The 15,405-nt window shown below is 51.1% G+C and overlaps 1 protein-coding gene across 1 annotated transcript in view; it reads right to left on the reverse strand.

Moving 5' to 3' along the window:
- Positions 1 to 14,554, reverse strand: part of Tspan2 (tetraspanin 2) — a 39,372-nt gene extending 24,818 nt beyond the window's left edge. The window contains exon 1 of the mRNA XM_087897693.1: positions 14,398 to 14,554. Coding sequence (XP_087753819.1) covers positions 14,398 to 14,466 — 69 coding nt within the window. The 5' untranslated portion in view covers positions 14,467 to 14,554. The remainder of the gene's footprint in view (positions 1 to 14,397) is intronic.
- Positions 14,555 to 15,405: the final 851 nt, after the last annotated feature.

Genomic DNA, 15,405 nt, shown 5'->3' on the forward strand with positions numbered 1-15,405 from the left:
GTCTAGTCAAGAACAAGGGAAGCAGGCTTCCTGTCAGTCACAAGGTTCTTGCTACTGTGTGCATTCCCTGTAGCTAGAAGATGCCCTCCTCAGCGCTCAGGGGACGCTTTCAAGCCTCCTCAGTCCCAAATTTTAACTCAGTAGGGCCCCACGCCTCCTATGCTATACTTCTTTTAATTCCGGCCCATTCTACTAAGGCCGAGGCAAGGAAGAAATGAGAGAACGCCCCTCTTATCACTCTCTTCTGCCCACACCTCTATTTCCATCAACTTCTTTTTTCTCCCTTGTACATTTAGTAACAATCAACCACAGTCCAATCCAGGCCAGGTACTGAGCTCCCTAGCAGAGACATGGAAGACACTCGCATAAAGTAAGAGATGCAATAAGACGCAGGAAGCGTGCTGAAGAGAAAGAACACACATCACTGAGGGAGGACACAGAGCATAACACGGGAGGCAGTAGTCATTCCCATTCTCATTTACACCTTGAAGGATGAGTCGGACTTCCTGGAAGAGTAAAGACCTCGTGGGATGAGAAAGCTCCATGCTATCCTGAGATGGGGGGCACACCGCCATCATCCTGGGAACCCCCCTGCAGAGCCCTGAGGGCCGGGACAGAGGAACTTAGCTCATCTTTTGGTGGGAGTGGATAGGAGCCTGAACGCTGCTTGACACCCAGACACAATGAGCAATCACAGATGAACATTCAGGTGACTGAGGATCATGGAGAGACGCCAAGGAGGGGCGCGGAGACCCAGGAAGGCCAGTGAGAATCATTGCGGCAGGGAAGGAAGACTGTTAGGACCTCTTTTCCCTCCAGGGAAGGGATTACTGCCAGTGAACCCAGCAAAACTCTAAAGAGTGCTGTTGCTTTTGCGGGAATGGACTTCTCTTTTGATATTGTTCATCCATTTTGGGTTGCATGTGTGTTGTGTGTGTTGGTGGCGGGGGGGGGGGAGTCATGCACCTGCCACAGCGAGTGTGTGGAGGTCAAAGGATAACTTGTGGAAGTCCTGCCACCGCGTGGGATTGGACTCAGATAATCAGACTTGCTGGCAAATGCCCTCCCCCGCTGAGCCGCCTTACTGGCTCCAGGAATGGATTTTCATACAACTGAGTGAGGGAGCTAAGCCTTGGTGGTAATTACTAAAAAATGAATGAATAAAACCGCTAAACCCAAAAGCCAACAACAAAAACCTTAGAGGAGCATCCGTGAGGATCTAGGCAGCAAGGATTCAGAGGAAAGGACAGATGAGCACTTCTGGAGTTTTCCAGGTCCCGCAGAGAAGCCACTGGTTGAGAATCTATTCAAGGCCAGCCTATCCCAGGACGGACGACTAGGTACACACTGAGAAGACCTGGTAGTCATTCTTTTCTTGTGGGCCAGCTGTATACATGGCATTCCAGAAATGCAGAGAGAAAGCTGGGTGTGATAATGTGTACCTGTAATTCCAGGATTTAGGAGGCTAAAGCGGGAGGATTACTGGGAGTTATGTAACCAGCCTGGGTTATGTAACTAAGTGCTAGCCAGCCCGGGATACATTGCAAATACTAGGCCAGCCTGGACTACAGGACAAATACTAGGCCAGCCTGGGCTACGTGGCAAAACCCTGTCCTAAAAACAGCAACAAAAAATTTAAAAGAGCCAGAGGTGATAGCATACAGCTTTGATTTCAGCACATGTGAGTCAGAGGCCAGTCTGGTCTACATGGTGAGTTCTGGACCTGCCAGAGGTGAGATTTTTATCTTAAATAGGAACAAAACCATCAAAAAGAAGGAAGAAAGAAAATGTTGTAAGACTCGGGAGGCTCGGGGAGCCAAGGGAGCCTACTGCACAAGCGTGCACAAAATAAAAGGGAGAAAATGGGGGCTAGAACACAGTGTAAAGGACAGACAGGGCCACAGAACCCACCGCTAAACAGGAGAACCACAGATCTTGTCATGGACAAGTTATTTCAACAGCTACCCCTGATCTAGAGAGCGTGCAGGACACAGGAAACTGCCAAGATGTCTTTAGAGAAGACAGTTTATGGACTAAAACTCAGCGACAAAAAGGATGGAAGACCAGGTTTAAACTATTTTGAAGCAAAGCAGATGAACAGAGAGTTTCTACCAGATAACAACTGTCTGCTAAATACAAGCCGCTCAGCTTGAGGCAGGGTCGCTCAATGGGGCTACTTGCATGGGGCCACTCGCACGGGGCCTCCCACTCACTCGCACGGGGCCTCCCACTCACTCGCTCGGGGCCACTGGCACACTCCGGTTCTATTTTCCTGCCCTTGGTTCCCCTTTCAGGCATTGCTGATGAAATGCCCCATCTTTCTTTCCTTTTTTTCTCAGTTATGAGTTGCGAAAAAGAGAGGTCCATCCAGCTGCAGGGAGGGAGGTAGTTCTGAGATGCAGAATGAAGACTTTAGTTCTTGCGCTGGTCTTCCAGAATGCCGGCTTTCCCCTCCTGGACACAAGCCACTTTCAAAGCAAGGAGCAAATGTGTGCTGCCATTCAGTTCTCTGCTGATGAAACCGGGCAAAGAGGATCTTTTCTGGGCCAAAAGCATCCCGGGGGAGTTCTAGCCAAGCATGCCTGCTTAGACCCGGGTGGGAAACAATGCCTGAGTCAGGCTCCCTGTCTTTTCTCACTTGGGGGCATCTGCTTTGCCTGCTTCATGGGCCAGAGTGTTCTTCTGCACTGCCCACAGCAGGGTGACTCCCCCTTTCTCTCCGCTCTCAGGTCACTTCCTTGGGGAAGCCTATCCTGGCCTAGATATGTGTGTTGTTTCATAGCTCACATAACTATGGCTATTTCAATATTTCTGGGTTTTACAGGCCCGAGCTCTGTGAGAGCAGGGACAGCTCTCAGCTGCTGGATGCTAAGCATTTTCCTCTCAGCCTTGCAGAGTGAGCTGAGACGGGGGAAGGGAGGCTGAGGCACCATTCAGTCAGCTGTGGAATAGACTGTATTCTCAAACCCACATGACGAAGGCTACCCTCAGCATGAAGGGTTTTGGAGATAGGACCTTTGGAGTGCATATGCACGTGTGTGTGTGTGTGTGTGTGTGTGTGTGTGTGTGTGATGTGCATGCATGCACTGGTAATCAGAGTTAGGTGAAATCATGAGGGAACCCTCATGGTGGGGCAGTATCTTTATAGAAAGTGACATCAGAAAGCCTGCTATTGAGCAGACAATCCTCTGAAAGCCAGAAGTGCTGGCTCCTGACCTCAGAGTCTAGCCTCCATAACATGTGTACACAAACCCAACTCAATTTCTGTCATCTAAGCTACCCATTCTCGACTTCTGTGGTTGTCATTGTTCAATGTTTTGGTTTGTTTTGAGACAGGGTCTCACTATATAGCTCAGACTGGCCTCAAACTTGTGATTCTTCTGTCCCACCCTTTTTTGCTGGGGTTACTGATAGTTGCCGCCATGGTCCCCTCTAACCCACATTTATTCCTCTTCCACGTCCCTGTCCTCTTCCATTCCCTTCCCTGTCTCTCTGTCTACCCCCTCCCCTTTTCCTTTCCTTCTTTCTTTTTCTGGGATTGAGATTGAACCCAGGGCCAGGTGCTTCTTCTGTGTGCTAGCCAGAACCAAGGGCTGACAGGATTCCCTGGAAACGACCATTCTCGCGGCTCAAGCGGCACTTTATGAAGTACTAGTTTTAAATCTACCTGCACCTGGGAAACACAGTGGCTGCGATTCAGATACAGCTTTGGAGGTACTCAGTAAAACACCCGCCCACAGAAAAAGAAACCACCAGCAGCCTCAGCATGGGCTATCAGGTTTCCTAAGCCTTCAGGGATGTGTGCTGGGAGCCATGCATGGGCACAAAGAATAAACCTTCATGCACCTCTTCCTCGCCAAGGTATGCACACTGCATGTGGCTACAATAATGCAGACACACATGCTGTCCTTTAGTGCGAGAGGAGCAAAACCAGCCGTGTGTCCTTGCTTTCCCAGGGTGAACGTTATGCGCACACAAACACAGCCCTTCTGCTACTCTCTTTTTTTGGGATGAAGCCACATAAAGTTGAAATTGAGGCTTCTATCCTAGAGTCTCCATTAAATGCTTTTGTGGTGGCAATTCACATCCTAGATGGAGTCTTAATGAGCCCTCAGGACGCCTGATCCGATTGAAGCCCCATTATGCCTCCACGAAGGGAGCGCTGCCTCAGCCTTGCGGCAGGCAGATGTCACAAGCATATTTGCTCGGAAGAGGACACTAATTTGCTTCAAGTGGGAAACCGACTCCCGAGACTTTCACCGTATTATGTAGCAAAGCAAGGCCAGGATTCAGATGGCACGGTCTCAGAAGCAAGGGTTTTACCAGAAAGAAGTACAAGGGCCGAATCTCATCTGACATCCACACCAAACAACCTCCAAAGGACCTAGTTGCCCTGTTCTTGACGTCAGGACCGGGTATGGACCAGGAGGAAGGACTGCTGCAATGGCAGATGGTGACAGGTCTGTCTGCAAACGGCTGGCGGCCTCTGGGACGCCAGTGTTTGTCATCTGCCCTCTCATTCCTTCATAAGGGCAAGCTTGTGCTTCCTTCAGGTGAGAGAACATTTTCAAATGATTTATCTATCCACTGTGTGTGCAGGTGTGTGTATGTGAGGGTACACATGTGCGCTGCATATGTGACTGCATATGGGGGAGAAAGGGCAACCTACTGGCTCTCATCTTCCACCCCGTGGGAGCCAGGGCTGGAACTCAGGTCATTGGGCTTAGCAGCAAGCCCCTTTACCCACTGAGCTGCCCCGTGAATGTGCTTCACGGTGACTCAATGTTTGTTCTCTATGATGCAGTTCAAACTTTGATAGGATTAGAAGTGTTCTGTTCTCTGGAAAGGGCACTTGGACTGCGTATTTGTGACAAGCACGCCCTTCTCTGTTTGCTGAAGTTGGTTGTGATGTGAACTTGAGTGGGTCATCTGACCTTGCTGGGAGGCCGTTGACAAGGGCGGTGGGGGGCAGAAATTTCAGGGGGAAGAAAAGAACCTGGGGAAAGAAGCTGGCCTGCGAAGAGGGTGCTGACCTTCTGTTGATGTCTGTGGACAGCGTGGGGTGTGCCGTGTTTATTCGGTGCATGCATGTGATGGCTTGGGTTGAAGGAAATGGGGAGAGCAGACTAAGGAACAGCGAGAATTTGGAGGAAGGCGATGACTTCGTCGTTGTCCTCTACAGTGAAACAAAGTTCCAGGCCACTGGCTAATACCGGGGAGCAAATGTCTTCAGCAGGGAAGATCATATAGACCCAGAACTAAAGCTCAAATCTATTAAAGCCACAGCTTGAGTTGAACTCCCACTCACCTGCCTTTTCTCACCCAGGGCTGAGCTTTCTTCACTAAGGACTCGAGTTTGCCCGTCGCACCCACTGGGTCTCCTCTTTGTCCTCCGCATGCACAAACACTGATCTTGGCAACCACGGTGACTGATGTCATTTCTCGACTGTACTGAGCTGTACATAAGCAGAGAGGGGTCGCTAGCTGGCGTCTGTGTGCTCGCCTGTCATTCTTTAAGGAGGTTGAGAGGGTGACTTTGGGACGATAAGTAAGATTTTTTTTTGAAGATTTATGTTATTATTTTTAATGGTGTGTATTCGTTTGTGTGTGTGCTCAGGTACAGAGACACACCCTCATGCACATGAGTGCAGGTGCCCACAGAGGCCAGAAAGGAGTGCCAGACCGGAGTCACAAGCAGTCATGACTTTGCCAGTGTGGGTACTGGGAAGCAAAAAGGCCCTCTGTGAGAGCAGCATATGCTCTTTGGACCATCACTCAGTAACCAGGATGCTTAAATATGGACCAGTAATTAGTGCTTTTTATCCAGTTTTTTTGTGATTGCAGAGAGAAACAGTGGCGCAAAGTAAATGCTATGTGCAGAACTCAGATTGGAACAGGTGACACTTTGCTGCCAAGAAGTTACCTTGGATGGAGTAGAAGAGTAGGCAGCACGAAGCCTAGGCTGGTGCTCTCTATACAGTTCCCCTAGTATTAATTTTCTATACATGTCTCCTAGTATTAATTTTCTTTGAACCTGCTTTGAAGTCATAAGGACCTATACTAGTCCATTCCAGAATGAAGAGGCATTGTGCAGCCTTCTGTGCATTCTATGCAACCTTTCCCTCTCCAGCCCTTGCTGTATTCCTTGGGGTTTTACCCTCCCTGTTCAGTATCACACACACACACGCACACACACACACACACCACACATGCACACACACATGCACTCACACGTGCGTGCACACACACAAATACTCACACACATTCACCTTTATTAGCTGACTCTTTTCATCCACTTTTACTATAACTTTTCATCCACTATTACTATAAAGTGTGCCACCTTGGCACACTTTAGGAATGCCTGTTTTTGTAGAAATGTTCTCTTTTGAGTGTTCAGACTGACTAGTGATGCCCATAGGCAGGACAATAAGCACATCCACCTACACAAACCATAGCGTATGAAGAGGAGGTGGAACTAGGGATTCTAAGCAGGAGGGTCCAAACTCTGGATAAGACACTAACTTCTCTAACCCTGGGATCTCGTGTCTGCAGGGGTGGGGACAGAGAATAAGAGCCTTCGGAGGTCTGCCACACACTTAGAGCTGGGCGTGGCCCACACTTGGCCTTCTCATGCTGATGTACTCCCTGTTCTTTAAGGACTGAAAGCTCAGCCTTCAAGAAGGCACCCCCACCACGGTACCGAGATTTCTGCCACTGCCTTCCAATTGTCATTGACTGTACTCTCCTGACTCTGGCTGACAGCTGGGCTTCCCTTCAGCTTTTAGAAAGCTGGTGCCCTTCAGAGGCAATGCCTCCAGTTCTTTAAGTTTAGTTCATTTAAAAGCTAGAATGAGAAAAGACAAAGGTAGAGCTACGAGACAGAGAGTGAGGATGCGCAGGCTGCTGTTGGTGAGTGGGGCTTCCTCCAACGAGAGGTGGGGAGAGGACCTAGTTATTAAAAAACTTGTTTAGCAAGGACAAAGATCTGGGTTTGGTTCCCAGAACTCACAGAAAGAAAGCTAGTTATGGTGGCTCACGCTTGTAATCCCAGTGCTGGGGAGGCAGAGACAGGTGGATCTCTGGAGCTCGCTGGTTAGCTAGTCTAGCCTAGCCTACTTGGTGAGCTCCGGGCCAGAGAGAGACCTTGGGAAAAATAAAGGGGGGAAAGAAAAGAAAGGAGAAAAGAAAAGGATAATACCCGAGGTTGTCTACATACACTGATGTACATTCATGCAAGAGTACACCTGAGCACATACACAGACACAGAAGAAAGTCCCAGTTTTGTAAACATTTGCCATCTGTGCCATCCTGTATCGTAGCCCCTGGGCACCAACGGCTACTGAGTACTTGGAATGCAGTAAGTGGGACTGAGGACAAGAATATTACATTTTGTTTAACTTTTAGTCTGAACAGCCCCATGCTCTCGGCAGCAGGGCCACCATCATGGATAAGCAGGTGTAGAAGTCACTTGTCCACTCATCTCGGCTCCCACCTTCTCTCCCTGTTCATTTGGGGACTCAGGAAGGCTCAGGACAAAGATGCTGGTGCTCCAGCCAGAGACCCAGATCTGCTGCGGACCAGTTCTGTGTCCTGGACAAGTCTCTGTCTCTATTTCCTCAGGTGTAACTTTCGGATAAAAGCTACTGCTTTGCAGGGCTCTGGCGAGGCCTGAAGGGGTTAGCAGGAGGCTGTGCTCGCAAACGCGTAGCACTGGCCTTATACTTGGGCAGGGCAAGCGCCCTTTAAGCGGCTGATGTGGAAATTAATTTTTTAAAATGGCCTCTTTAAAAAATCCAACAAAACTGGCCTCTCTGTAATTTCCATCCACTTTTCACCTGCATTAAACGCCTCAGTCACGCTCCTCCCCCTCTCCTGCCTCTGCCACTCGCGGGGGTATTTTTATGCATCTCCTGTCCTGCATCGCTAGAATTCTTCGGGACTGAACTTGGCACTGGATACAATCACTTTGACCGTAGACTGTATTTTTCCATGCCGGGCGGAACTTTCGTTTTGTTGAGACAGGGTTTTGGTATGCAGCTCACACAGGTCTTGAACCAGACAATCCTTCTGCCTCAGCCTTCTGCATGCTGGGGTTACAGGAGTGAGCCGTCATGCCTGATGCTAGTAGTTTTCCGTTTCTTTTGGTGCGTGTACGCCCATGTGTGGATGCCTGGTGCCTATTTATTTCTGTCTTATCCCCAGCCCCTTCAACCTGAGGCAAGGTCTCTCATTGAATCTGGAGCTCGGACAGCTGCTAGCAAGTCCTAGTGATCTTCCTGTCGCCAGTGCTGGGGGACAGAAGCAAGCCAGCACCATGCTCAGCTTTTTGCAGAGGTTCTGGGGATTGGAGCCGGGTCCTACCCACCGAGCCATCTTCCCAGCCCTCTAGTGTATTTCCTTACATTTGTACTCTGCATTCCAGCACATTAATAACGTGAGAAGGTGGGAATGAGGAAGCCTTGGGCATTCTATCTACTGTGCCTTTCGGCTTCCATATTTGAAAGCAGGACTAATTAAACTATTGTGAAAATTAAGAATAAAAGGACCGTGAAGATAGAGGGTGCTGATAATTCATTATCAGATGAGGCCATGCATGTGGAAGCATTTTGTAAACTATAGTCATGTATGTATGGTAATTAGTGTGCTGATTTTCCTCTCAGCGGAAGGGGAGGATGGTGAGACAGGCAGGCCAGAGCAACTCTGTTTACCTGGATGATGGCTTCCAGCCTGCTGGATGTTCCCATCTCAAGCCCATCTTCCTCCATCTCTTAGAGACCCTAACACAGCTTGCTTCGGTCAGGACAGAGTCCCTAGCTTTAACAAGGAGAATGAGCCTGTAGTGCAGGCTCTGCGGATGTTAGGCTGGAGGGTAGCAATGTGAACTGTAGACTGTGGAACGCAATGCATGGTGGCAATCCAGGACTGCCAAGTGTTACTGCAGAAGAACCCTTAAAACAAAAATGATAAAGTGGTGACCAGAAGCAAGACCCACGAGAAGCAAGCCCTGTGGAAGGGTTGCCCTGTCATCCAGAAACAAGGGTCTCTGAGCTCTTGAGACCACATCTCAAACAAGGGCCCTCAAAGTGTCATTAGAGCCCCCACGCCAGTGTCACCTAGGGACTTGTCATAGATGCAGACCCACTAAGTCAGAATACAGAGTTGAATAAGGTCTCCCATCCACACTGTAGTAAGAGTGGCACTGATCACCAAAGCCTGACCCATCTCCTTCCTTTGGCCTCTCCCACATGCACAGAAGCATGGCAGACACCTAGCCGTTCTGCTCTGGGCTAAGTGCCCAGGAAGTTTTATCTAGAACCCTCCTGACTCTCTCAGGTGCCGATGGAGTAGAAGAGAGGACGCTGGTTTATGACAGTCCCTGCCTCCGAGGTGTGAAGATCGAGGTGCGAAGATTTGATGAACTATTATCAAAGACAATTTGGAAGCTAGGGAAAGATAATACGGGCTTGGGGTTTAGTCTTTGACTCGGCCACAGGGCAGTGTGTCAGGCAGGCATCTCATACATGCCTGCTGAGCGACTAGATCATAGGCGGAGGACTCCGTGTCTCCCAGAAGCTGTAAGACGTCAGCCACTTTGGCTGGAGAGATACGGCACTTGCACCCTCTTTCCTGAGGAGCGTCCTGGATCACAGGCCCTGTCCTTCTACCTGTATTCTATCATTTGAATACCACCATCACTGACAGATCTCAGGTTTCTGAGCATGTGCCATGTCCACGCAGGACTTTACATATATTAACTTGATTTTTTTTTTTTCCTTAGACACGGTCTCATCTCACTATGTAGCTCTGGTTGTTCTGAAACTCACTCTGTAGACCAAACTGGCATTGAACTCCCAGAGATCCACCTGCCTCTGCCTCCCGAATGCTGGGATTATTAATTTATCTGCACAAAGATCACAGGGTGACTTGCGTACTACTTTACTGTGCTCATTTTACAAGCCAAGAAAATGGAGGCTCAATGAGGCCAAACAACTGAACCCAGCCCCCAAGGCGGTGAGACCTATAGAGCCAGGAATGAACTTTGGCCGTGTGGTACCAGCATCCATTTTTCAGGCTTTCTGGATTTGAATCGCCATACTGCACACACCTGCCTAAGGTCTACCACAGCGCTAGAACTCCAGCTCTGGCCTGTCCAGGCTGATCATGCTGTGCACTCTTGGCTTCTCCCAGCCTCCCGAGGTCCCTCTGGTGCACAGTAGGAAATGCTGAACACTGCTTCTGTCTTCCCACTTTAGCAGAAACCAGCAGTGCGGGTTATGGGCAGACAGCAGGCTGTCTGGGAGATCCCAAAGGCTCTCTTTCTCCACCCCCTCCACCATCCTGTCTAACAAGGGGCCGCTCTGCACTTGCTGTTTGAAATGTGTGGGAGGGAGCAGGAGCTATAAGCTTGTTGGAGTCAAACAATTTTCATCCTCCCTCCCCCACTCCAGCAAAAGAGACAGTCTTTTCAGAAGCACCTAGTGGGCATCACCAAGTGAAAAACCCAAAGTTGCATCAATCATGGTGAGGAAGAAAGGACTCCACCTTCCCACTCGCCATATATGGCATGTGAGTTTCAGCCAGGAACAGCCTTGCTTCCTGTTGGACACAACCCTGAACAGCCCAGAGCAGTACAATGATAGGAAAACGCTGAGCAGACAACAATAAACCAAGGAATAAACAGTGCCTAGGCTTTTCTTCAAACTAGCATATGTGGCCGGGTGGGTTCTAGTGTTTTATTTATATTGCTATGCAACAGAGGGGAAGAACAAACAAAGGTGATTTCAGCGCTGCCAGGGCTATACCCAGCGCTGTGACGGTAGTCCCTAAAGTTAGACCTGATAAAGGCAGGGCAGACACCACCTATCAGATCAGAAGACAATGTAGTCGGGCCAGGGACCAGGCTTTAACTTTGGGTTTTAAAGCATCCATCACTCAGTGAGAGTGCAGCTGAGTTCCCTGGACCGGGGAGCTTTGTGCTGGTTCTGAAAGGCCTGGCTGAATGTTTAGTCGTCTAGAAATACAGCTGAGGGGAACATCAAGTCAGCGGCCTGGATGAGGCTCCAAAGGGATCTGTGACTCCCAGACCACAAAGCACATTCTACCGCTTCCCTGCCTGCCTCCTGGTCAGCTGCCGGCAGGGCAGGAAGTATTGTCACCGGAGGGGGGGATGCTGGGACCCCATCCCTCGAAAGGTGGGTGGAGTTGCTCAAGTCACAGCTGAAGTTTTCCTTCCAGGGAACACTCCACAGTCAAGAAAGAAACTCTAGAAGCCAGGGTAGAGCTTCTGTGGGATCAGGTTCCCTTAGTGACAGGAAGTCAGGTGTGTGAATAATTTATCCTGCACAATCGACTTCCCCACATTGTTAGCTGTTTCAGTGTGGCCCTTTCCCTTTACCAAGGCTTCCTGCACCTGCGGCTCACTCACGGCCTGGCCTCTCCCTGGGAGCCGCTGGGTCCTCCTAACTCTCTCCTGGACCCAGCTTGTGAGAGCAAAGTTCGACATCTCCACAGCGAACAGGCAGAGAGAGGCCAGCTCTCCGATAAAGTTGCTGATTGATGTCTAAAAGTCAGGAAGGCTGTTCACATCCAGGTGTCTAACCTGAAGATTCACTAATTCACTCTACAGAGAGTTAATGGCCTCCTATGTGCTGGGTACCATTCCAGGGGCTGAGGGGAATGGCTCTGAAAACAACAGGAAAAAGAGTTCTCTGTTCTCAGGGAGTAGTGAACTTTAGTGGGGAGAATACCCAAGTATGAGCTAAGAGGATAATGTATAGTGATCCACCAAAGGGGTCATGTGCCAGCGCTTGGCACACACATGTACAGTTTGCCAACAGTAAGGCGTCAGGAGGAAGACAGTTACTATTTATTGGATGCTTCCTGTGTGCCAGGCAGTTAGGAATAAAAATAAGAAATCACTTTAAGCCCCTACTATATAGGACTGCCATAGCAAGGTGGGATCAGGTACTTCACACATTTCCTTTCTGCCACAGCTCTGCCCCTCCGACTGTACAGATGAGCAAACTCGTCCTGGAAGTGGGACTAGCTGGCTCAGGCACACCCCCTCTGTCTAAGCATGTGATGCTTTGAATCTCTGCATTCAAGCCCCATGAACTTGTCACTCAGAGGTCTCACAATTCCTTGTTCTGTGCCTCAGCTGGTGGCTTGCCTTGGCCCACCCCCATCCTCCCAGCTCCTCAGGGGTTGAACGCCAATGTCTCCCAGGAGAAGCTTTTAGGCTTCTCATTGACACTGGGGTCCCTTCTCTAAACTCTGCAGTTAGATCACATATAGGAAGAGCCATCTCTAACCTCTGACAAGACTCTCAGACCTCCCTGGACTCTTGCTCCTCTTCCTTGAGGTGTTTATGACCAGTGGTGGGTAACTTGCCACTTGGTCGCACTCTGCCTCACTTTATTCTTGTCCAGCATGCACCGCTCTCATCAGCTCAGCTCAGGTAGCATCTTTGAGAACAGTGCTTTAAGCTAATAGACACCATCTATCTAGCAACTGTTTCCTAGTGGTTCTGAACCATGCCGGTGGGGTAGGATTACCTGGGTGGTCTTTTAGGATAGCTTGCTGCCCCCCCCCCCGCCCCGGCTCACCACAGTGTCTGATTCAGTAAATCTGGCTTGAGGTGAGAACGTCCATTTCTGAAAAATTCCAAGGGGACACTGATGCTGTTGACTCAGGAGCCACACTCTGGGGACTGCAGCTTTAACTGGATCTCCCACAGGGTTAAGAGGGAGTAGGCCGCTTCAGAGTTCTGTCTCTGCCATTCAATAGCTGTGTGACCTATTTGAGTCTCTGTGTCTTCACATCTTAAAATGGGGGGTGAGCCACTTGCACACGAGCACTGTAGTGAGAAAGGGGTGCAAAGACAGATGTAGGGTGCCTAGCACTGTCCCTGACCCACTGCAAACACCTGGGGATACACCTGGGGAAGCTGGCACAAGTGAGCATTAAACCTAGCCTGAGATTTCGCTCCCGGGCTCACACGGAACTCCGAATCTGTACCAATGAAAATGAAGGGTGTCAGCGTGGCACGGTCTCTATAATTAACAGCTTTTGAAATTAAGCCAGACTTCTAAAAAAAAAAATACCACACAAGTGTACTCGAGAATACGTCTTCCTGGAGTGTGACATATGCAAATGCCCAGGTGTACAAAAGCTATGTGAATTTTTAAACTCAGGCGAAGCCCCCAGGTACCTCCTCCAAACTGTCCCTTGCTGACCAATGTTGGTCTTGACCACGTGGTCTCTGAAAAGCGTGGAGCTGCTGGAGTCACCCAGGCTAACGGGTTGGAGCCCACCTTTCAATAATTAATTACTTATTGTCCAGACAACCTCCTGAGAGCAGAGGGGATCACCATGGCTTCCAGGGCAGGAATTTCAAAGCCTTGCCGCTCCTGCTGTTACCCACTTCCCTCCAAACAAGACTCGCATCTCCCCTCAGGGTCTGTCTGAGCAGCTACACTGGCTAGCGTTCTATTAAGGGAAGGCCAGTAGGGACTATGCAGAAAGGACCCCTGAAGGTTCTCCAGGGCCTGGGAGAGGGTATTCCAGGGATGGTCCACCCCTAACCATGTTCTGCTAACACAGGAGACTGGAACACAGGAGACTGGAACCTTTCTCTGTCTGCCTCTCTGCATCTCTAACTGGGGAATGTTGCCAGGTCTACGCCACCCTGCAAAGTTGAATGAGATCATTTCAGGAGTACTGGTTGTAGAAAGAAGCAGGGAGCCTGGGGGGGGGGGGGATGCTGCTGCCCTTCCCAAGCCCCTCCATTCTCCAACCCCTCATAGAACAGCACTTACCACGGTATCCAGCAGTATCCCCCCCCCCAATGCCTAAGAAAAGGACGATCCTCCCCCATTCCCTTAATTTTCGCTACTGTCCGTATTTTCCCAACAAATCACCAGAGCCAGGCGGTGTGTCTGCACACTCTTGGGATGGGGCGCCACCCCAGGCAGCCGCAGGGTAGGGATTTCCCTCCCGGCAACCTGACCGGGCCGCCGGGCTCCCTCCCGCCCCCACCCCGAGCAGGCAGCGCGCGAAGGGGGTGTGTGTGCCTAGCGGGCTGCAGGAAGCGCCTGCCACCAGGGCCCCAGCCCTCTGGTTGAAGGGGTCCACTGGGTCCCCGCACCTGGTGCCACCCGCCGGGCGATGCCACTGAGGATGATGGCTCCTCTCGGGGAAGCACGGCACCGTGTCTTCTCTTCTCACTAGCTCCGGTGGCTCAAGCTTCTCTCTGCCCTTTCCCCCTCCATCCGTCCCCTCCCTCTTTGTCTCCTTAGCGCCTCTGGAACACCCTGCCTTCCCCCAGGGCCCAACTCTATTGCGGTCACCTCCCTGGGGACCCCGGCCCCCTTGCTGGCCCGCCGGTTCGGTTCTCACCCAGAACAGCAGGTTGAAGCCGAGCAGCAGATACTTGATGCACCGCAGACCCCCGCGAAAGCGCCCCATACTGCGACCCCGGCAGCGGGCTCCCGATTCCCCAGGCCCGCGCCGAGCCCCGGGAGCGGCGGGCGCCGGCGGGAGGGGCGGGGCGGGTTGGAAGGGGCGTGACCTGTGGGCGTGGCTTGCGGGCGGGGACCCGGGACGCGAGCGGCCAGTTGGCCTGGGATGGGGAGTCCTAGGGTGGAGATCCGGGTCCCGCGCACCCACTCCGGCCTCCCGGAGGTGGCACCACCTTTCTCCGCGCCGAAGGGCGCGGGCTCCTGTAGCTATCCGAGCATCTGTGCGAGAGCAGCGCCCACCCGTGAAGCGGGATCCATTTAGTCAGCATCGGGTGCCCAGACACCTTTGAGGCCCGCGGTCATGGCTGAAGTTATTCTCGGTGGCTATGAAAACATAAGAAGGTGACTTCAGGTGGTAAAGCTAAGTAGGACCTGAAGCCAGTAGACCCAGTGGCCAGGCGCCAGGCAGAAGATCCAGGACTGCGGTTAATCAGAGTCCTCCAAGCGCGGAGGCCGCTGCTGGGTACCCTCCTTCCCGCCGCTGCGTTCCTAGAGGACTCTTACCTTAATAGGCAAGAACTGGGAGAAGGCGCACCAGGCGGCGGCCCTGAGTCCTGACACTGCTCCCCACTCGGCCCAGCCCAGTCGGCCAGGCCAGCAAGGGGGAGTCAGACTTCCCACATCCTACCGGGTTTGACAGACTGGGGGCCTTGATAGCACTCCACATTCTTGGGGTCTAGATTGAGATGTGTAGATGGGGGTGGGGCGGGTTCTGTTTTGCTTTGTTTTTATTAAGTTAGGTTACTGGTGAGAAGGCGGCACCCACTCCAGTTGACTAAGTGTCCTGTCTACAATATGTGGTGTGTCTACAATATGTGGTGTCAGACAGCACGGGGGAGACAGGGAAGTGTAAAATCAGGGAGCTGGTGCATTAATTTAGCAACAC

This window comes from Myodes glareolus, chromosome 17 (genome assembly GCF_982192425.1).
Source record: "Myodes glareolus chromosome 17, mMyoGla1.1, whole genome shotgun sequence".
NCBI classification, from domain to species: Eukaryota; Metazoa; Chordata; class Mammalia; order Rodentia; family Cricetidae; genus Myodes; species Myodes glareolus.